The sequence below is a fragment of the Haemorhous mexicanus genome, chromosome 18 (genome assembly GCF_027477595.1).
Source record: "Haemorhous mexicanus isolate bHaeMex1 chromosome 18, bHaeMex1.pri, whole genome shotgun sequence".
NCBI lineage: Eukaryota > Metazoa > Chordata > Aves > Passeriformes > Fringillidae > Haemorhous > Haemorhous mexicanus.
Window position 1 is genome coordinate 13,104,449 of NC_082358.1, and position 23,417 is coordinate 13,127,865.

General features: G+C 40.2%; 1 protein-coding gene across 4 annotated transcripts; it reads left to right on the plus strand.

The window, feature by feature from the left end:
- Nucleotides 1–409: 409 nt before the first annotated feature.
- Nucleotides 410–16,494, plus strand: CTCFL (CCCTC-binding factor like). 4 transcript variants are annotated; one of them, XR_009488741.1, is made up of 10 exons: nt 410–590; nt 5,202–5,454; nt 7,046–7,216; nt 7,903–8,036; nt 9,696–9,816; nt 11,054–11,203; nt 11,878–12,038; nt 12,814–12,934; nt 14,103–14,479; nt 14,570–16,494. XR_009488741.1 is itself a non-coding variant. In XM_059862738.1 (9 exons), exons 1-9 carry the CDS (start codon nt 546–548, stop codon nt 14,228–14,230), a joined length of 1,284 nt encoding a protein of 427 aa, XP_059718721.1. In that variant the 5' UTR covers nt 410–545; the 3' UTR covers nt 14,231–16,494. The 4 variants fall into 4 exon arrangements, 3 of the variants coding, with proteins under 3 accessions (XP_059718721.1, XP_059718723.1, XP_059718722.1); XM_059862738.1 differs by having other exon boundaries at nt 14,103–16,494; XM_059862739.1 differs by lacking the exon at nt 410–590 and adding an exon at nt 690–1,264 and having other exon boundaries at nt 14,103–16,494.
- Nucleotides 16,495–23,417: the final 6,923 nt, after the last annotated feature.

Consider the following 23,417-nt stretch of genomic DNA (forward strand, 5'->3'; position numbering starts at 1 on the left):
ATTCAGTAAGGAAACAAGTAGGACTGTATGTTCTGATGTTCCTGGGTCTGAGGTCTGACTAGTTTTTTATATGACTGTAGCAATAGGGAGCAGAGAATTGTGTTCTTTGGGGCAGGCAAGAAATCCAAGTCAGATCTAAATCCCAAGTGATGTCTGCTAAAATGAACTGTAGTTTCCATCTCCGAACCAGAGGTCTGGGGGAAAAAATAAAAAATTAATAATATTCTTCTTTCCAAGTGATCAAACTGTGTATTTTCTCCTGAGAATATTCCAGGCCAGCACTGAAGCACTGACTTAATTCTGAATCTGCAAGATTCAGTTGCTTAGAACAGCATCAAAAAGAACATAACTTTTTATCTCACTCATTAGCTGACGTGCTTTCTTTTTTTTTTTTTTTAATTAAGGTTTCTGGTGGTCTCTGAAGAAATGCTTCATATTTGGGAAAGTGGAACACCAAAGGAACAAGAAGCACCAAAAAATACAGCAAAAAGACTTCAACCATTTAGTGACAGCTTCAAGACCCGAGCAACATTTAAAGGAGCCAGATGAATTTGAGGATTGTAAAAGTATCTCCACTTTCTCTGAAGCAGGTGATGGCGTGAAGGAGGTTATCTGGTGCTGTCATTATTAAGAGGGGCAATATCTCGCTGCAAAAGAGGTGCTGAAGGTAGTGATTGTCCCTGGGGTGGGAGGGAAGGGGAGGCGTGCGTGTTTGCAGCGCGGCGCTAAGGCACACACACCGCTGACAGGTGCGGTGCGAACGCGACACATGCTGGGAAACAAAAGTGAGACATTGGGGAAAGTGAAAATGGAAAACTTTCCAGATGCCAGGTGGAAAATGATATTAAAGCTGTCAAAATAAGTCACAACAAAGACTGGGTTTTCTCCTAGACTAACAGGAGTCATGTTCTGAAGAAGAATGGAGGTTTCAGCTACAAGGCAGAGTGTCATAAATGACACAATTATGAGCACTGGAGGTTAAATTTGAACCTATTTGTTTTGGGGTTTTATGCTTTGATCTCTTTATTTTTCATTTTTCTCTTTCAAGTGCACTGCAGCATTCCTGATTTACTCTACAGTTTGTGGACAGGTCAAAAATGTGTAAATAAATCCCACTGTCATTGCTTCACATAGTTATCTATTCTGGGCCTAATTCCAAGCCCTGTTAAATTGATGGCATTGGAGGACTGCAGTTTAGAACCTGTGATGGAGGTGCAAAGCATCACCAGAGAGGATGGATAAACAGCCTCTGCAGCCATCCAAAGTGAGTTTCTGAAACACAGTAAAGGAAGCAAACCTTGAACTACATTCAAGGTCAAATATGCTTTATGTATATGGTAACAGAGCTTTCAAAAAAATCAGCTCCACCTAACACACATTAAACATCTTAAATATTATAAAAGACATTATGCAGATTGATGACTGTCAATCTGAACAGATAACCCAGTATTTTTCTTTAAAAAAATCAGCTGCACTGTTTATACTTGAGTGGAAAACCGCAGATCAGAACAAAGTTTCTTAGTGCAGTCAAGGAAATTTACTCTGCTGATTGAGGATTTTACTTGTCCATGTATTCACTTTCATGCACTGTTAGATTTTTATCAGTAATTTATCTGCAATTTTATGACTGAATTTTGTTTCTTTATGTAATGTTACTTTAGCACAAGAAAATGTGCCTACGTTAAATTCCTTTTGCTCTTATGAAATACTCCTAACAAACAATAATTCATTTTGAATGTTTACCCCCCAAACTATAATTATGACTTAAAATATAAAATACATCTCTATTCTTTCGTGACAGACTTTTCATGCAGGCTGTTGATGTGTTAGAAGGAACCAGACTCCCAGAGGAGTGGGTAGAAGCTTGATTGCAGCTAGAGATAGACAATGCAGCAGCAGTAACTGGAGACTGTTCACACAACACACCATAATGGCCATTATGGAGCTGTTAACCTCTAGTGTGTCAAAACCTACTCAGAAACTGGCTGAATTCGTAAATTGCTGATCCAAGTAGTTCCTTTAAATTCAGCAAAACATGAACTGAAGGGCTATTCTGCATTTGAGCTGTAAATCCTTGGAAATATTGGTTAATAATGGAAATAATGACAGACCTTTACTGTAGCTGCATGGATGGTGCTGGTATTAATAATGCAAAAGTGCAAGGCAGGACAGCTCTTAGAAGTTGATGACTGCTGAAGTGCAGAAAACCTCATTAAAACAACCTAAAGGATGGTGTACTATTATAACAACTTTTTTCCTACAGTGCCCTTCAACTATCATAATTGCACAGTGTACAGAGGAACTTGAAAAGATTTAGAAATGCGTAAGAAGTAAAATCTCTGGCCACAGTTACTGGCAGCCTAATTATGTGAATATATTGTGTACTCTGCATCCTGCTCTTTAGTTTTGAGAGCCCGTGGATTTGTGGATGATGAATAATGTGGTGTCTAACCAAAATATCAGCACTAAATTGCTGGAATAGATATTCAGCCTTAAATAATTGCTTTGGATTTGTGTTGATTCCCAGCGGTAGAATAGTTATGACTAAGCTGCAGTTGTTAAATGTAAACATGTTGTATTATTTTTGCATTTAAGATTTTACAGAACTGTGGATAGGAGTGGCTGTTGTCAAGGGTGTTTATGGGATTTTCAGTTGATGTCTCTGAGGATGAGGTCTGATAACCTCACCTCATCTGAGGGTAGTGGTGTGGGCTGCTGTTCGTGCTACAGGTATTTCACAAATGCCAGTTGTACTGGGTTACTTCCACAGACAAGGAAAGCCGCCACTCGGTTTGGGGCTTTGATTAGTGTTTGGTAATTCAGTTTAACAGGATCTGGACCACATTGGGCTGCAGTCCCTGTGCAATGTACTGTACCCTGCAATGCACAGAGCTAATATTTAGAGGTAAAGCTCCAAATCTATCATCTGCACTGACATATAATAGAGTATTCAAAGTAAGTGGGTTTTATAAAATGTTTGATGGCTGGAAATTACTAGTCTAGAAGGGTACACAAGATTAAATGTTAAGTCACTCAAATTGTGCAAGTTTACCTCAAAGGCATTTTCACAATGCCTTTGGAGAAAGAAGTATTTCAACTTGTTCTCACTGAATAACCAATCCTGGCCTAAGGTACAGTGTAACGATGCTTAAACATCGCTCCAGTGCCTCTGCAAAGCCACTTGAGCCAATTTTGTACAACACTTCTGCGGCGGCAGCATCAGGCGGCCCTTCAGCGGCACTCCAGCACGGCGCTCCCGGCTGGAGGCTTTCCGCCGCAGAAACACGGCAAGTGCTTCAGATATTTCCCAAGTGGAGAAGCCCATTGAGCTCAGCCCCGCGGTCTGCAGCCAAGTGGGAGCAGAAGGTTAAAGGCCTACAATTAAGGCCCAGAGATCTTCATCTTTGCCAGCTCAGAGGGTGAGAAAACGGCAGCTGCCCTGACAGCACTCGCCATGCGTGGGGACCGAGGAGCACCGGGCACCTGGAGCATTGCGAGGGAAACCTCCGCAGGGTCGGGGCTTTGTGTTTTGTAGGGAATTAACAGGAGAGAAGCGGCTGTTCCCCAAAGCTGCTACCCACGAGTGGGCTCCCACCCCAGCCGCTGCTGAGGGAGCGGTACAGGGAGGCAGAGGCGGCCATGCCGAGGTGCACGGCCGGTGCTGAGCCCCTTCCCTGCCGTCTTCCCTCGAGGGGCAGCCCGGGCCCCGGCCCAACAGGCCGGGGGGACCCGGCTCCCCGCGAGGGGACCGCCCTCAGTGGCCGAGAGGGGCCTTGGAGCCCCGGGCGAGGAGCAGGGCTGAGGCTGGTCCCGAACGCCCGTGCTTTGCCCTCGTGTTGAACCTCGAGCAGGACCGCTCCGCAGCGCGGGGCCCCAGGCCTGCAGCGGGAAGGGTGGCGAGGCCGGGCTGACCCGAGCGGGGAGCGCAGTGCGGGCGGGACACGCGTCCCGCAGGGCCCCGATCCGTGTCCCAGGAGGGGCAGAACGCCGAGCCTGCGGCCGGTGTGTGTGCGGGGAACCCGCAGGGCCCTGCCGGGCCGGGCCGGGTGCTCTGCCTGGCCCCGGGCATGGCCCTGAGCCGGCCGGACAGCATCTGCGGGCTCCGTGGCTCGGAGCTGGCGCGGACCCATACATTGCGAGAAGAAGGGCAAAGAAAGAGTGCGGGAAGCAAGGCGACAGAGAAACCACTATATACGCTCCTGATGGAGGTACAAGTTCTGGATAAAGTGGAATTAGAGATGTGCTGTTCCCTGTTAGCTTCTACTATCACACCGATTTGGTTCTGAATCAAGCATTAATATAATTTATTTGGCTTAAGTTTTCAGTCCCCTGTACATCTCTTTATAATTTCATCTTATTTTTAAAAGGACAAACTAAAAGTTTAGACTTTCTAGATTCAGAGAATATTCTGAGTTGGAAGAGACCCAGATTATCAAGAAGATATGGAGATGATATTTAACTGGTGAAATTTGGACAAGTTTTTCATTTAGTTCATCAGTTTGCTACTATTTGGTTTGGTAGCCTCCATCTCTTAAATGACATTACAGACTTTCCCTTTTTCTCCCTAATTCAATTAGTTCAATCCTGCAGTCATTGTTAAAGCTGGTTATGTAATACAGTCCCATTTGAAATGAATTCTATTAAAAAGGACATGCAAACACTGCTGTTTTGTTCTGTGCTAGCTATTATATTGGCTTTACAATTAAAAACTATGCTTTTTTCTTATAAAATTCATGCATCACTACCTCGGAAATGATGCATGAGGTAGGTCATATTGCCATATTTGAGTCTAGCTAATGCAAGAAGTATCACAGCCTGGTTCATTGGTATATGACAGAGAAGGCATTACAATCCTAAATTTGTTAAAAAAACAGAGCACACTTCTCATTTCCTGTTAAAAGTATTGAAATGAAATTTTAATTATTATCTTTAAAAATAAAGATATGTGTTTCTGTGTTCTCAGTGCTGCAATCTTAAAATGATGCTCTGAAATTTTATATAAAATTTTGTAGAGGGAGGGCATAATATTAGTAATTATTGTTACTTAATTGTAACTTACCAGTTAGATTGCTGAATGCAAATTTTGTCCATCACATGTAAGACTGAAAATCAGAACAAATTGGTGGTTTGCATTTTGTTGACTGCTCAGTTGATTTGCCTTTAATTGAGAAAGTTGTAAAACACATTCTTTTTTAAAATAGGTTGGCAGCGATAATGATGCCATTGCATTTGAAAATAATATCCAGCAACTGAGTCCATCTGAAGAGGGGGAAGGAAAGGAAGTTTTTTCCACTGTTGGGGAAACAAAGAGTCAGAGCTGCAAAGGGGGTGATGATTTGTCAGACTTACTCAATGAAAGTAAAGAGCAGGAATATCCAACTGCATCAGAACAAACAGTTGTAAGAAATCTCAAGAATCTAAAATTTGAGGCTTGTGCTCCACATCAGGAAAAAGGTAAAAAGTTAATAATCTTTGTAGTTAATTTTTAGATAAGGCATGTTAAGTAAGATTTTGAACTGAGGTTGAAGTTTTGCATTGAATATTTGCAGTGGTAATTGTTTAGATTAGGTTAAGTAACATTCTGTGGAAATTTGGAAGAAGAAATAATACCTTCAGCCCTAAGTGCTCAAAGATCTTGTTCAGGCTGATGTCATCTGCCTTGTGTTCAGGAGAGACATTTTGGATGGCATTTAGAAATTAATGGTCTTTTGAACAGTGTGTGGTGTTTGAAACCTCCAGGGAGATTTTAAAGTTAATATTGTATAAGTGCCTTTGAATAAACCTAGTAATTTATTTAGTGTCTTCATCCACTCATTCAGCTTCAAAATGTGCTGGTTTGAGGGTTTATGGTTGAGCTTAGAGTGGTTCCACATTGCCAGCAGAGGGTGGTGGGCACTTAACAATCAATACCTGTCAGCAAAGCCTTTCCCAGAGCCTAAATAAGAGTAACAGAAAATGGCTGATTTAAGATGTTAGAAACCTAAAAGTATGTTACAGAAGTTAAGGATTGAATCAGAAGAGAACAGATAAGCATCTGTTTCCCTAGAAACTGTGTGTGTACTGTAAAAATTGGATGACATCAATGATGTTGAGTCTGTAAATGTGTGTGCTGTATCTGAGTTAAGGTTTCTTGGCTGGGGTTCTCTGTGGAAGCTGTACAAATTGTTAATGTCCCCCGTTTCAGTTACAGCCTTTATAGGAAGCACATTTGAGCAGTTTTAACAAAGCTAACAATGTTCCTTTGTGTGGGCATGAATCCACAATGAATAAATGACAATAAAGTGGTTTTGTTTGCTTTTGCTGAAGTGGAGTGTTATCTGCACATCTCTGTGTGGTATGAAGCATTGTATAAAATGCATTTTGGTCTCAGCATGAAAATCATTACAGAGAGCACACTTGGGAGCTGAGACAACTGTTCTGGAAAGACTCTTCCAATATGATGTATTTGCCATTTCACAGTTTCAGATCTTCTTCATAACTAAAAGTGTTGCACATTTAATCTTAACTTGTTACTCTCAAAAGAAATTCATTACTCTTGTGCCCTGAACTTTATTCTATGACTTCTCCGAAGAAGTGACTTCTTCCCCTCAAATTCAACCAGTAATTTTAAAGAGGCTCTCACATCATGATTTTTTTATAAGCATTTTACAGATTCAGGAGCACCAGAAAGCTGGGAATAGCTTAACCTACCATTTCTAAAATGTTTGCATAAATTTACTTAGTGTTAATTACACAGTTGTTATCAAGATATTTGTTGCACAGGTTGTAAGTTTTAAGATGGTACTTAGAGAGGAAATCTCATCCTGTCTTGGTGATGAGGGCAAGGGTAGGAGTTAGGTTTCCTGGGATTAGATTCTAACCTGTATCACCAATAATTAACACAATTTTGGGGGCAAATCACTTAAGTCTTAATGAATCCTTTGATGTAGAAGTTCGAAGTAGTTTTACCCAGACTAGAGGGACTCTTTAGAAATTGGTGCCATTTTTTAAAAGATGATCATTATTTTGTGGCACGTACAGTGTAAATGTGTCTTTGTTCCAACAGGAGAAAAGAAAAGTTTCAACTGTTTCTTCTGCACATTCACCTCAGTCAAGTTATCAAGTCTTAGGCGTCATTTGAAAACCCACTCGGATGAGAAACGTCACGTGTGTCACCTCTGCCCAAAGGCCTTCCGTACAGCAGCTCTGCTGCATAACCATGTCAACACTCACACAGGTACCTAAGGCTTGAAAATACTCTGGTACATGCTGTCTTCAGAGCTGAATCCGCAGGCAAGTGGCTCTGCCTTAGAGCTGTGTTCTGTGATCATTTTATGCTCAGAAATTCCTCTGATCTTCTGTGGCGTTCTGCACTGAAAAGACATGGTCTGTAGTTAGGAGCTCTGTGTGTGTGTATTTGTTTATTTTGCTAAGTATCATTCTAACAATTCTTGTCAGCAGAACAGTGACTTCAGCTGTGCTTCATTCCTACACGCAGAATAGAATTTTCTGTGATGTTTTCATTTAGCTATATAAACATGTGAAGCAAAGTGATAAATTGTGTTTATAATAAACTTACTGTGTACATATATATGGAAGAAATTCTCTCCTGGGAGGGTGGTGAGACACTGGCACAGGTTGCCCAGAGAAGCTGTGGCTGCCCCATCCCTGGAAGTGTCCAGGGCCAGGTTGACCAGGGATTGGAGCAACCTGGGACAGTGGAAGGTGTCCCTGCCCATGGCAGGGGGTAGAACAAAATGAGCTTTAAGGTCCCTTCCAACCCAAATCATTCTATGATTTATTGTATGTAAAAAAAATCAGAATATCAGAAATGGTTTTATTAAAAAATTTTGCATGTTGATTTAAGGCAGACAAATCAAATTGCTGTGATGCTGAGTAAAAGTCTCCCATGTATTGTTGCAGGGAACAAGCCCCATAAATGCAGTGAGTGTGACACAGCCTTTGTGACCCGAGGGGAGCTTGCACGACACAGGAGGTACAAGCACACTTTGGAGAAGCCTTTCAAGTGCACAATATGTGAATACTCCAGTGTAGAAGTAAGTACAGCCTTACTGAAATTTTTGGGAGGGTGTGAAGGTTTTCACATGCCAGGATTTTAATGTACAAACAATTTTTGCCCAGATTTTTAACCATGAAAATTTCAGGCCCTGCTGATGGCCTTGGACACACTGATGGATTGTGTTTATCTGTTATGGTGCTGCAGTGTTACTGCAAGGTGGCTGATGGCTACAACTTTGTGGTGCCATGCATTTATTTCATTTCATTCATTACATTTCATTTCATTTAATTTCATTTCATTTCATTACATTGCATTCCATTTCACTTGTGTGCACATCTTTTCATCCCCATTATCCTGCAAAAAAGCAGCAAGTAACCTGAATTCCTGAAACCCTTACTTTGTCCATGTAGTATTTGCAAATGTGTTGTTCCAAATTAATATTCATACAATTATTTAGGGTTTTTTTTAACTAGTTTCATTATAAGAGCTTTTTCTCTTTTTTCATGCTAAAAATGGTGCTAGACAATATGTTTGTGTGATTTTGGTCCTACAAAAGCATTTTTGGTCCTCATTTCCACTACATTCCATGTACTGTAGGACAATACTAGCTAAAGTCTAAAAGGAAGTTCTTGTATTATGTTCATATACTTGATGATGTAAGGGTTTTTTCCAGGACTAGAATTTTCTTCATCAGGAATAAAATACCTTAGAGTCTGCTTAAGGGTGCACTTGGAAATTGCAATTGAATTGGGTGCACACACTTTTAGAAATGCACCTGTGATTGAATCACTGTCACAGTTTAGTGGATGTTCAATATCTGAATTTGTGCTGTGTCCAGATCTAAAGCTGTAAGCAATCCTGAACTTTATTCCATGCACCTTATCTTAATAATTAGATTTTTGATAGCTTGCATCTTTAAAAAGCTTGACAGCTGATACTAAATTACCCTATTCTTTCCCTTGTTTCAGTAAGGAGCTATTCAGCACTCACTGCTGTTACAGAACTCACATTCCTGTAGGCTTTACCTGAATGAAGAAAGCTGAAAGAGCTCTCCAGCACTGCCATGCAAATTATTTGACTTTTGTGTATCAAAGGTTGGCAGTCATGTTTAATTTTATTTAAGTGAATAGTAGTGTAGAATCTAGCAGTGAATTCATGAATTGTGTTCATAAATGGAGGAACTGAACATTTGATAACTCCTAATCACATACCTACAATATTTATGTAGAACATATCAGAAAAATAGCATAAAAAAGTAGAATTGAATTAACTTTGTAACTAAGGTGCTTCATTGAGACTTGAAGGTGAATAGACTCTGGATAATGAGTTTGGTTTCCATTTGTTTTCCTGAGTGTTTTCAAAGAATTTTATGTTTGGTACATCCAAGTAGCCTGACAGTAGTAGGTATCCTCTTTTTAAAATCTTATCTTTTTTTGTTTTTATTTTAAAATTTCCTGTTTTGCTAATGTGGACACTAAACATGAAAGTAAGATAATATGGGGAAAGAGTGCAGAGGTGTCCTAAAGCCACAACAGGCTGATTGTGCAGGGAGAAACACAGATGTGAGAGTGCTAATTCTGGGATTAATACAATGTCTTAAATTGCAGTAGGTGCAGCATGTAAAATAGCTTATATTTTAATTAAATGCATCTCTAATGTAGATGTTACTGTAGAAAATGTCTCATTTCTGTCTGAGGCCAGCAAGATGAGGCGCCACGTTCGCTCGCACACGGGAGAGCGGCCCTACCCCTGCCACCTGTGCAGCTATGCCAGCAAAGATGCCTACAAACTGAAAAGGCACATGTTAACTCACACAGGTAGGATTCTGGGCTAGTGATAAAGTCCAGGGCCTCAGCTCTTTAATATTCATAGAGCAATTGTATTTCAGCCTCAAAATTAGCCCTTTTTTAATTTGTGATTTGGAGTAAAAGCATGTTCTCTTTCAGTGTTCTGGATTTGGTAGTTGGAAGCCCAGTAGTTAGTCTTGCTGCTCCTCCTAAACTTCTTTTATATGAGAGAAATATTTCATTTTCTGTGGATCAAGTTGTCACTTTTATTTCTCAATTAGTTGATTTTACATGGAGAGTATCTATGAGAGATTTTTAACTGTCTGTTCAGAACATGGATATTGTTGTGACCCCAGATTGCCAGCAACTAATTTGGTCAACAAAGAATTAAATTGCTTTAATATTGAAAGCAGTGTGTTCTTGTCATAGCTCTGTAACATGCAAGTCATCTCAGGGGCAGTGGGTATCAGTCCTGTACTTCAGGGTTTAACTTGGCTCAATTATGATATGTAATTTGTGCTCTGATTAATGTTTTAGGTTGAATCAGAGTGTGACAGCGTGGTTTGAATCAAATTTTCCAAATATCCCCACTTGTCATGCATTGGTTCATATCTTGAGACAGTTTGGTGCAATTAAACTGAATTATTTTTTTATGAGAGTCACCCACAAGAGTCCAACTGGAAGAGTTCAAGAGTCTTACCCACTCCTGGCAGGGACTTCTTCCACAGAACCAGTCTGGAGTTGGTTCAAAGCTGTGCCAGTTGCCAGTGTGGATGTAATTTTTAGTGGTAGTTACATCTGATGTGGCTTTTTGGGGAGGAAAGGCAAGAAAATAATTTCCTAATTTCCCTGTCCACCATTCTCAATGGCTGATGGTGTGTCACTCTTATCGTGATGTTTTACTGCTGTTGACTTTCTCTCCTTGCATATTTGAAGATAATTCCGCATTTTTGTACATGAAGTATTCAGTGAAGAATAAATGACAATTTAAAATAATTCCTGGTTCCTAGTTTAGAATTATATGAAGGGCTTTATGCGTCAGCAGTTTGACTTGTGGACTCAGAAAGCCAAGATTTTGTGTTGCAATCAGTTATGTAAACTTCTGGAGACTTGTTTGGCCTTTTGTGCACTGTCAGCTAATATTAACTTTTGGTTGATCTGGAGACTGTTGCTGTTAGAACATGGATGTTGAATTCTGTGGGAATTTGGATTTGTATTAAATAAGTAGAGTTTCTAAGCATATCTTATTTTAATTTCTTTTTAATAGGTGAAAAACGCTATGAATGTTATGTTTGCCAAGCCAGATTCACTCAGAGCGGTACCATGAAAATCCACGTGTTACAGAAACATGGAGAAAATGTGCCAAAACATCAGTGTCCACATTGTAGTACTTTCCTTTCCCGAAAAAGTGACTTGGGTGAGTGCAGAAGAAAACACTGACAACAAAATGTAGAGATAAGTAGAGGTGAAATCTCTTAATTTTTACAAAATTTCAGCAAATATGTTATAGCTGACTTCATGTTATCACAGAATATTTTAAGTAAAATGTATTTGTGCTTTTACAGGTAAATTCCTCCTGCAAGGAGATGTGGTGACATCTTGTGGTTGATGTTTTAATTTGTTTAAAATGCAAAGTAGCAAATATTTAGCTTTTTCTGTTTTATTATTTGCTTGATGCCTGTGGCACTGTGACCCTTTGTTTTTTCAGAAGAAGATTTGGTGGCAATAGAGCTGACCAGTAACAATCAACCTGATACAGAGTTCTAGGTTTCCAGAAATACATGAAAATTCTGTGTTAAAACTGGATTTGTTTTAAGTATTTGATTGTTAAATGATTTCCACTGAAATCAGTGAGATTCAGGCTTATAACTGCTTGATTTCTTTGGGAAGTTACAACATCTTTCTGCAGCTTTTGTTTAATCTTAATCTGATTTGTCTATTTTACCCCACTGCAGAGGGCATGGAAGGTTCTTTTTTGCTTTCCTCTACAAGATTTACATTTCCCAGGGCTATACACAGCCCAGCTCTTGTTCAAAACTCTGAAAATCAAAACCTTGCCGTTGAAATGAGTTCTTTTGAACAACTGCCCAGGTGTCCACCTGAGGAATCTGCATTCCTACATGGAAGAGGCAGTGAAGTGCAGGGACTGTGAGGCAGCTTTCCACGAGCGCTATGCCTTCCTTCAGCACAGGAGGACTCACAGGAGGGAGAAAAGCTGCAGGTGTGCCCAGTGCAGCTGCACATGCAGCCAGGTATTTCAGTTCCTGGGAAAATACTGCTCGCTCTGGGGGTGGTGCTGTGAGACACAGTTGGCGTTGGGGTTATAGTTACCTTAAGAAAATAAAAACTTTTGTGACTGCAGTCCAACTAAAATAAGGTAGTGGTGCTTATTTCCAGGGTAAATCTTTCACAAATTGAAATTGATAGGCTGGAAGGATGAGTCTGTCTTCTTGATAAGTCTTTGGTACGTGGTCTGCTTAGAAGTATAAAGTAAGAGCAGTCACTTTCAGGGGTGTTGTGATGAGGAGCAAAATGTAGCATTTGAGCCTGAAATGTGATTTTCAGTGGTGATGCAGAATAAATTCAGTCAGAACTGAAAAATTTATTTTAAAGAGTACTTTTAGGGTAGCTAGAACCCGTTCAGCAAGGAAAGTAAGAAATTATTATTCACTTCAAAACCAAATGCAATGAGAACATATTCTCATTTTGGCTTAACTGTGCACACTTTAAAGTAAATGTGACCCTTTTTCCACGTACAGATTTTACATGTGAAACTTTATTGCTTATCCAGGAAGCAGAAAATGATAAATTTATTTTATACCCACCAAATGGCAATGTTCTTTTAAAGCAGAATTTTAATATATATTCTGGAAAATCTTCAGGAGTTTTATGGAAGTTGTTAAGTCAGTCAGTCTCCACTTAGTGTTCCAGAATTTGTCTGTCAGAGCCACATTTGCTTTGTGTCTGTTAAATTGCTTACATAGATTAAGATTTGATTGATAGATTTGTTCTTCATTATGCTAACAGAGTAATATGTGCAAGCATGCTAAAAATTGTGGATTGGAGAGGGCAAAAACTGCTACACCCAGAAAAGGAAGCAAAGGCAAAAATAAAATCCATGAGAACCCGAAGCGTGCTAAGCCAGAAGGTAATCAGTGACTAAGTTAGGATTTAATCATGTAAATTAGAATAAGACTAAAAGGCTAAGGCATTGAATCTTCCCTGCTGCTTAATTGCTGTTTCACAGTGAAGCTAATAATGGAAGAATACTTGAGAATAGGCTTTATTGTGTGTCAGAAATTCTTGTCATGTGAGTTGGGTCTCTGCACAGGTACCATCCTGGGCTGTTCCCTGCTCCTAAACTCCCTTTTTAGCAATGCTTTCAGATGATCTTTGTGGAGTAAGAGGCAAGAATAGAGATATCCCTTAGGCCTAGGTGTCCCTAAACCTCACCCTTTGTATCAGATTGTATCTGCACTGAGAGAAAATTTGATGTGGTGAGAGGAAGAAATGTTGGAGCTTTTCTGAATCTAATGAATATATATCAGCAGCTGAGTTTACATTAGCATTGACACTTCTGTTTTCACTGGTGAGGCTGTAATGGTATGGTTAGAGAGAAGTGTTACAGCTGCAGTGTTTATGTTTTTGCAGTAATTAGATTTTGCTGCTTATTAATGTTTTCCTACATGCAAACAATTTCTTTTTGATATCTTGTAAATACCTTCATCTGAAAGCTTGATTTTCTAGGGCTGTGATAATGTATCTTCAGATGTTGTTCATGCAAATACTCAGTTCATTAATTGACTCACACAAAACCTAGAAATTTCTGTGCTGTTCCAGAAGGTTTTTCCCCAAAACTGACATTTGCAAGTATTTAAATATATCACTGTCCACTTGCACAACTGGAAGGGGCCAGTGGGATCCTCAGTGTGGTTTTGCAGATGATGACTTGTGAGACTGGGGCTGTCACTGATTTGCTAATAATTAAAAAGGAAAAAGCATGCGTATGATAATTAAATTTCCAGTTAAAAAAATTGCTTACTTTTCCTCTGATGAGAATACCAAACTCAGTAACATGGCTTGTAATGTAATATTCAACAGAAGATAAATTCATTCCTCAAGTAAAGTGCAAGATAAAAGATGTGCTGTAGTTACATATTGGCAGCATTTTCTCCACTAAATTAAATTCCATACTTGTTAAATTTATTGAAATATTTACTTGTCTTTGAAATATATTGAAAATTAAGTATTGAAATTTATTGAAATTTACTTGTCTTTCTGGTTAATCATCCCAATATTTAATTTTTTTTTCAAAGCTCCCCAGAAATTATTCCCAGATGACTCTACTGTGAAAAATGCACATTGTGCCAGTGAGATTGGTCCTGTTTTAGATGGGACAGAAACAGCAGCTCCAAGGGAACACAGAACAGAAACAACTCATTAAATGGATCCTCAGCATGATGGACAAATAATGCTCAAACAGACTGGTCTTCCTTGTTCTCAGTCGTTGTAACTGAGCAGCCCAAAGTGTGGAACTACCTCCAGTTAGAAAGGTGGAAAAGATGCTGGCTGGAAGCTGTTGAAGCCCTTCTGTGCTCATGTTTCTTCTTGCTGCAGTTCCTACCCTATGACCTAAACACCATTGCAAAGTGGGAAAGTTAGAGGCAACTTTCACCTGGTTTGTTACATACAGGTAATAACAGAGTGGCAAAAATCAGCTGATTTCAGAGTTATTTATTAAAGAATAGATTGGTTGTTTCCCCTTACATTTGTTTTTTTCCAGCTTTACTCACAGGATTGCAGACTGATCTGGGGCAAGTTTTTCCCTCAGTATCCCTGAGAGCTGCCTGAATTTCAGTGTCTGTAATTTGCTGAGGTGAGCAGATGAAAGGCAATGATTTTTTAGTACAAGGTACATTTACTAAATCTCCTTTCTGCAAACACTTTAGTTTCTAATCGAATTCATGATGCAGTAGAATGCATGACACAATTTTTTGCCTCATTTGCACCATTTTTTTTGCCTCATACTACTGGTAATTAGAAACTAATATTTTGTCTGAGTTTTCCTCAGCTCACTTGTCTGGGGAAACAGAACTGCATGACAAAAATGAAGCAGGAGCAGGGTGGCAGAGAAGTCTGGAAGACCCCACATTCTGGGAATGTGAAACCTTCTGTGACCTTAAGATGACTGTTTTTTGAATGCAGGTGGGATCCAGCCTTGCAAGTGTTCCCATGTAAGTTTGTGATCCTCCATTTAGCACCAGATCCAAGCCACACCCACGACTTTGATTTTAATTTGTTCTTCAATAAAACACAACTGTGTTATTTAGGAAAGTTCATGTTTATGGTATACTTAAAAATCAGAAAATAATTTAACTGTCAAATACAATTCTCTAACTTTCCTTAGGTTATAAGAACTGCTGGGTTTAACTCTTAATAATTACTAGAGTCATTACTGTAAGTACTATTAATTTTTATGATTCATTACAATGATCACAATTGCCATTTATGCACTGTTCACACTTTTTTTTGTCATTTATAATTAATACTTGTAAGCCTCATAAAATCTTAAATACTTTTTAAATATTCATCTTTAATGCTGCTATTCTTATGTTACATTTCATTATAAATAATTACCAGCATAACTAACAAATATTAATAATATTAGGTCATGTACCAACTGAAATTAATTGGAATGCCAAACCCTCATCCCAATTTCAAGATTAACATCTGTGTATAACTTCATTATGGTGTGGAATTTGACCAGTATGAAATGGTTTGGGTTTGCAGGTTGGGCAGGCTGTGGTTGCAGGTTCTGCTGGTGTGGTCAGGGACAGGACTCCTGTGCTGTGCACCCCAGGTGAGCTGCAGGCTCACAGCAGCTGCAACTTTTAACTTTTTTTACTTTGAAAAATGAAACAATGAAACTTCAAGTTTTTGCCAGTTAGTTTATTCACATAGCACCTTTATCCTGTACTTGGTGACATGTCTGCATGTTCTAGGTAACTTCTTTAATTCAGTAGCTGTTCTGTGACCCAAAGCAGTGCCAGGAGCTTTGTGCCATGCAGTGTCCCCAGGATCTCTGTGCCCAGTGAGCAGATAAGGGAGGATGTTGGGATTAGCAGGAGATAATTGCAGTCTTAAATAAATAATCCCAATTATAGAGACAACACCAAAGGCTTCACCAAGACCTTCATCAATCATCTCAGTCAAGCACATGAACAGGAATTACCACTGTGGTAACAGAAACCTCTGTCAGGTTTGCAGCAAACCCTGAAAAGTCAGAGGGCTTGAATTCATTTAGATTCCTTATTGATTCTGGCCCTCCATTACAGATCTGTTACTTCAGTGTTTATAAAGTTTCATATTGATTGCTCTGTGTCTGTTTTCATGCTGGTAAAATTTCAGGAAGTTCATTTGTTCTTACAAGTGACAGGACTGAAGAATACTTTCGTTCATTATAATCGCTTAAATAATATTGTTAACTTTATTCTTGTTGAGCTGTTTCCATTTGTGTTATAAATTCTAAGCAGCAGATTGCTTGGTTAAAATTAATTTTAGAAGTTGTTTAAATTCCTTGATCAATTTGCTGAATATATATTGTTCATTTGAATTGTTAATAACAAAGCTGACTCATTCTGTGCTGACATCTAAAAATCAGACTACATAGAGTGGAATGTAGTAATAAAAGATATTTTTATCTCTGAACTTTCAAATCATTATTTCAGTAGTTAGAAGTTATGAATGTGTCATTTTGGAAATCAAGAAAGAATGCTTTGACCTCCTCAGGAACCATTCCTTGTGGCTTTATGCTTCTTAACAGCAGTGATTGTTCTTCATGATTAAGAGTTTGCATAACTATGCAAATGCAAATATTTGCATCACTATTCTGATTTATATTTTACAAAGATAATTTGATTTCATTATATTACTCACATATTTTGGACCAGTAGATATGTATTAATATCTTTTAAAGCAATGCATATTCTGAACAGATGCCAAATTGAAAATATTTTAATTTACTAATTGTGGAGGAGTTGTTAAATACACAGGAATTATTCATGTCTGAAACAGATAATGCTGGAGTGTTCTGTAGCATTATGTAACAGTGTTCTGAGATAATTCAGTTATTTGGGAAAAAAGAGGAAACTTGCATTCCAAGTTTCCTCTGCCAGCTGAAATTGACTATGCTTTAAATAGTTAATGTGTGAGGAAATACAGTTTTGCACAGACCCCGCTGATAAAGTGCAGAGAAAGAGTAAAACCAGGCCTTTGGATACATTTTTTTACTATTTAGGCTCTATAATAAAACAGACTTGACGCAGGAGTAGCTTCAATGATGCTGAAATGCGACGTGACCTTGTGGAAGTGATGGGTCAATTAGAATGAACTGCATCCTGAAATTTGGAAGAATTGACCTCAGGAGAATCCTGGACAAAAGAAGAAGGAGCCGAGACTGGAAGTTGCCTCTGGTGTTCCTGCAGGAGCTCCTGCCGGAGTTCAGGGGCGGTGCTGGTCCGGGATCGGTCATTCCCGGCCCTGGTCATTCCCAGTGTTGGGTCCGGGATCGGTCATTCCTGGCCGTGGTCACTCCCGGGTCCCGGAGCGGTCATACCTGGCCGTGGTCATTCCCGGGTCCCGGAGCGGTCATTCCTGGCCGTGGTCATTCCCGGTGTTGGATCCGGGATCGGTCCCTCCCGGCCGTGGTCCCTCCCGGGTCCGGGATCTGTCATTCCCGGCCGTGGTCATTCCTGGCCGTGGTCATTCCCGGCCGTGGTCATTCCCGGCGCTGCCCGCAGGTGGCAGCACGGGCCCGCGGGAGCTCCGGGGTCGCCGCTCCGAGGTGCTGGAATCGCTGCCTCAGTTTCCCTCGGCCCGTCCCTCCATCGCTTTGGCCGTGTCCAGGCGACACCAAAAGAGCTTTTTCTGTCCTTTAGCAGGTTCCGAAGTCCTAGTGTCACTACCAAGCGTTGTCACCCCAACCAGGAGGGAGGATGGGGAGTGTGCTGCTGCCTTGTGTTCTGCTGAAGCCCAGCTGGGATGGGCTGGGGCTGCCTTGTTGTGCCTGGAACTGGAATTTCCTCCCGGTGGGACTGGCAGAGGCTGAGCTGGTCCCTGCACGTTCATGGACTGTGACAGCCCTTCAGCCCTGCTCGTGCCTTCGCTGTGTTTGTGTTTCCCTCTGGCTGAGCTGGCTCCATGGAAGGTCCAGTCAGGGGCACCAGGGCAAGGCAGGTGCAGGCAGCCTGCACTAGGGCATGTTAATATATTTTCTGTTGCTGATAAGTCTTTTTTACATACCAAGAAAGTTACTGTTGATAGTTTAAGCAGCTTATCTAAGAAATCTTTACTTAAAGAGATGTTAGGGCTTTTAACAAGGAACACATTTGTTAGGTAAATTTTAAAAGTGGGCACAGGCCATGAGGAGTGACCTGGCCCTTTGATAAAGGAGGAGCTTGTCAAGTCCAGTAGATTTCTTTGGTAGATTCTCCAAGGTAAGTGTTGACACAATGTGGAAATGGTGCACAGTCAGCATCACCACAAGGACTGGGACTTCTCATGCTGTGATGTAACATTGTACCATGAGATGGTCTTTACTCACTGTCTAACATTATTCTTGTACACTATACAAGGAAATTATGGATTTCCAGCTGATTTCCATTTTTGTGACTGTTCCAAGAAATTTTCTTGAATTGTCATCTTAACATTCCTGCCATCCTCTCCTTTGTATCCAAACTAGTCTCTTTTCTGTCTTTCAAATCTTTTTTGCTGACTGCTGAGTCTGGATCAGGGAAACTTGTCTGCTGTCTGTCGGCACATTCCTGGAGATCTTTGCCATGATTACTTTTCTGTTAGTTACATGAATTTGGTTATTTAACAATCTCACAACTATACTGCAAAGATAACTGACAAAAAAATTAACAGATGGGAGTTTAATTGTTGTTGTGAGGAAGCTTCTCTGTCTCTCAGCCATAGCTGTGTTGTCTCCATCGTACAGATGAGAAAGATGACACACAGAACAAAATGAATCTCTGATTTAATCCTCTAGCTTTCAGGAGCAATGAAACCCACAGTGTGCTCTGCTCATTACTACTTCAATCTCACTGAACCAGAAATAGAAACCTGGGCTGCTGCAGCATGTGATGATTAAGTTACATTAGCAGAAGGTGGTGAGCAAATAGGCAAGGACCTAAAGACATGAAGGTAGTGCTGTTAATCACTTGCAGAGACATTAAAATCAGAATATTACAGCTGAAATAACATTTATAACTTCTTAAAGGTCAGTGCTTAAGCTGATAGGAAGGCACTGTGGCAGCATGACTAACAGCCATGGGCACGAGTGGTGTGCAGCATCCTGGACCAGCAGTCTGCTGGTAATTGGAAAGTCCAAAAAGGAGACACAGACTCTGTAGTCTTAAGGCCTTTCTAAAGTAGGACGAGTGAAATGAAAACCATTTTCCTTTGATACAAACCTCAGAGGCCCCTTTTGCAGAATGCAAGCTCCCTGCTAAGGGGTGACTGAATTGCAGCTGACAGGTTGTGTGTGGCTCTAGCAGTAACTTCCACTCGTTTAAAACCTCGGGTTTGTTTTGCTTAAGAAACTGGATGTGCATTTGAAAGCAATTTGCATTAATAAAGTATGTCTTCAGGCAAACATCATTCCCTGTTTTAAACAGCTTTTAAACTTTTAAACAGCCCAGCTATTGTTTGAAGTCAGTGGCAGAAACAGCTGGGCTCTGTCTGGCGTTAGGGGTGTGAGCATTACAAAATGGGAAAGCATTTTTGGACAGTTTTGGTTCAATCTGTTTTCACTTTGAATTGGCACTTGACAATGAAGAATTTTGTTTCTATCTCCTTTGGTAGCTGACTGTTTGAGCTACCTCTCCAAATTATTTTATTTTAACTTTTGGGGTTGGTGTTTTTCCCCCAAATTGAACTATTAATGGTTTTATCCCTGCTCTGTCCACATAACATTTGCAGCTAATGGCAGGATTGCAAAGGAGTGACACTGCTGATTGCTTTGATAAGAAAGTAACTTGCTTTTATTACCAACTAATTAAATGGTAGGTAGCAGCTAATGGTGATTCTAATTAAGCCTGGAACTGACATCCTTTTTCTGGAAGAGCTGTAAGCTGAGAGAACTTAGCTCAAGTCCCTTTATGGCCAGGGTGATTTTTTGTTCTGTCACAGGAACTGATCAGCTGTTTCACTGCAAAGTGAAAGTTGTGAAGCTGTTTATAGTTGGTATTTGCCAATCCCATTTCAAATGTCCTGCTGCTTGAAGGGAGTTGTTTATCCTTTCACCATTTAGCTTTACTGAGTGCGAATTGAAATTGTTTAATTGTACATGAGCTGTACCCTCCAGGCCATGTCCTCTGACAAAACTTTTGCAGTTTTGCTCCAGTAAAATTTGTGGGATAATAAATGTCATATTAGTGTTAGGGAAAGCCTGTGCTCCTTTTTTTTGCAGAGGTGTAAGTTTATTAAAGTAAATACAGCTGGATAGTAAATTCATTCTAGTTAGATGCAAAGTGAGACAGCTGTGCCTTCTTTTGGGCCAAACTTCCAAGAAGTGATGCACAACCAACAACCCCACCTTTTAACAGCAGGCAATGCAGCTGTACTTTGGACACCGAGGGATATTTTCCTGTTTCCTCCCAATTCCTGTGAGGGCTGCAGGAGTGTGCAGGGGGCTGTGGTGGATCCTGCCAGGGTGGCAGCCAGGAGGGAGCTGCAGGTCCTGCCAGGGCTGCAGGAGGGCACGGTGGGCAGCCGGGCTGTGCCTCGGGGGCTCCTCCCTCTCGGGAGCAGCTGAGGGTGGGAACAATAAAACTGCTTTCCCCATCTGTGATGGAGCCTGACAGTTCGTAGGGGATGAGTCAAAGGTCGCTGATGAGGAGATCCATCCAGATAATTGCTGTAATTGCACCCTGAGGATGCAGCTCCTCTCACCGAGCATCAGGCAGTGACTGCTGGTAAATCTGTGCTTGGCAGTGAACTTCATCCTGTGCCTTAAATCAAAAAAGTTCCTCCATCAGATAGAAGTGGAGAAAGCTATTTTGATTTTTTTTTTCCCTGAATCCAAGTGTGTTTTCTCCTGTTGGCAGGTGATTAGGAAATAGTTGCATTGTGAAACAGGGAAGTGATTGTGATTTAAACATTAAATTACCATTTAGTGTTAAACCCTTTGACAAATACACAAGCTGTTGTTACTTCACAACAAATATCAATAAGCAGCATGAATGAATATACATAATTCATAATATTTAACTTTAAAGTGCATCTTTTTCTTACAGTGATTTATTCATTTTTCAAGAGTTTGTCCAGTGACTTCATCACAATTTAATACAAAAAGTTTTTTGTTGGAGAGTGAACAGTAACAGGACACAAGCCACAGACCTGACACAAAATTAGCTTTTTTCATACCCCTTCACAAGGCCCAGAAATCCAAAAGCTTTCTGGTTGCATTGCTGAATGAAACTAGGGAAATAACACCCTTATCAATCAGTCAGCCCTTAGCACTTAGGACTTTATTATATAAAGAATGAGAAACATTCAATAGAGGTTGTGCTCAGTAAGAAGGAATTGAAAAGGCAGGGACTACCTCAACTACAACACTCAGATTGTGTTTTTTACCTCAAACTGTTTGAATGTTGTGTATAACACACAACACTTCCTATTTCAAGAGACTCTTTCTTTGCCCCTGGGGGAATTTTTCATTTACCAGAGAGGCCCAAGGGATGGGAAGCAAAATGTTTGTTTTTGCAAGAAGCTGCAGAGTTTGTTTTCTGTCAAAGCTCCACAAAGGATCACGATTACCCAGCCACTGGTGGGGAAGGTGAGTGAGCACCCAGCCTGTTTCTGAGCAGCATTTTCACTCCCCTCTCAGGCTGTGTCCTGTCTCACTTTCTGTGCTTCCAGAAGCTGACAGAATGAAGAAGTGCAGGGTAGCCCAAGCTGCTCTGAACAAAGGCTGGTGCCTCTCTATGCTCTCTGGGGCAGGTTCAGGCATGTTCCTTTGGACCCACACTGACACAAAGGCAGGGCCAGAAGAACATTTTCTGGAAGTTGCTTTGGTGGTTTTTAATCTGTTGGTATTTCCTCCTTCCTGGATTTTTCTGTATCGACTCCAAGCAAGTGTGATGGGGAAGAGCTGTCTCTAAACTACACCCAGTGCTCTCCTCTTACAATTTATCCACTCAGGGCTCTTTTTTATTCAGTGAAATTGCTGGGGTTTTCCACCCTGATGAAAGCTGTGCTGTCAGAGACATAATGGTTTTACATCATATACCTCTCCTGCAAGTAGTAATTTAACCTTGTCTTTACTATTATGAAATAAGTAGGTAGTAGCATGGTCTTGTGCCAGCACAAATTAGTACATTTATAATTAGATTAGTACAAATTGTTTATAGGTTTCAGACTCCACTTAGCCCAGTAGAATATGCAGTCTGAAAAATTGCTTTCTTTGGTGGAAATTCCTGTGAAATAACAAAAGTGTGGCTCAAAATAGAGTTTTACATGTTTTACATTAGTTCAATAACAGCTATAATCTGATACTGTGGTCGTTTGGTTTATGCCTTTGCCACTTATTCATCAAAACAGAAAACAGTATTTTGTGCCTTCCAGAGATCTTGGTATTTATCTAGGATTCATTTGGTGTCTATAATTGAAATATACTCTTGAATTTCCCCTGAAGCTCTTGCTCGTGGGAAACCAACAGGCTTACACCAAACATATCTGTCACTACTAAAAGCTATTTGATAAGAGACTTGGGAAAAAAAATCTTCTTAAAATACAGCAAAAGAGAACTGCAAAAAGCAGAGTTCTTGAGTCAACTGCTGCACAGGAGCTCTCTCAGCTATTTTTGCTGGGAGTGCTTTGGGTAGAAGACAAACATGGTCAAATTAGCTAAAATGCTGGAAGTTCAGTCAAGGATACTGCCTTAAATAGTTCACCCAGAAAGGCTTTCTTAGGGCAGCCCCTTCAGAATTCCAATGGCAGTTGCAATTTCTAATAAGTAAATATCAAATATAGTAATTTTTCTGTGAATTTGTTTTAGGAGGGATTATTGGAATGTTTCGATGTCAAATTCATCCCTCCTAACTATGAAATACTCACTAGGAAAAATATATCTCTGAGAGTAGGCCTTGATTAATATTGTTGTTTTCCTATTCTTGGCTTTATTTTTTTGCCATTCATGGCTATAGGTCAGAGCTGGAGGAAAAAAGTATGGTAACAAGATGCTAAAATTTAAAGGGAAATGTGTTCACTGTCAACCTCCTTTTACTGTGCAGTGGCTTTTACTTCTTGCCAAATATCTGCTATTTGACCTCTCTGGGCTATGCTAATATTGACCTAAAGAGCACAGGAGATTATCTTTCAATGCAGGAATAAATTCAATATTTACTCATAAATATTTTTCATAGAGCCATAGAATACCAGGTTGGAAAGAACCTCAGGGATCATATGACTGAACTCTTCTAGGCAAAATCACAGCCTTGATGGGATGGCCCAGCTGAATCTTAAAAGTGTCCAGCACTGGGGAGATTTTTCTGTAAAAGATATTCCCTGTAAAAAGGGAATTTCCATCTTCTTTGTAGCCTGGAACATGGTGAGGAAATCTCCCTAAG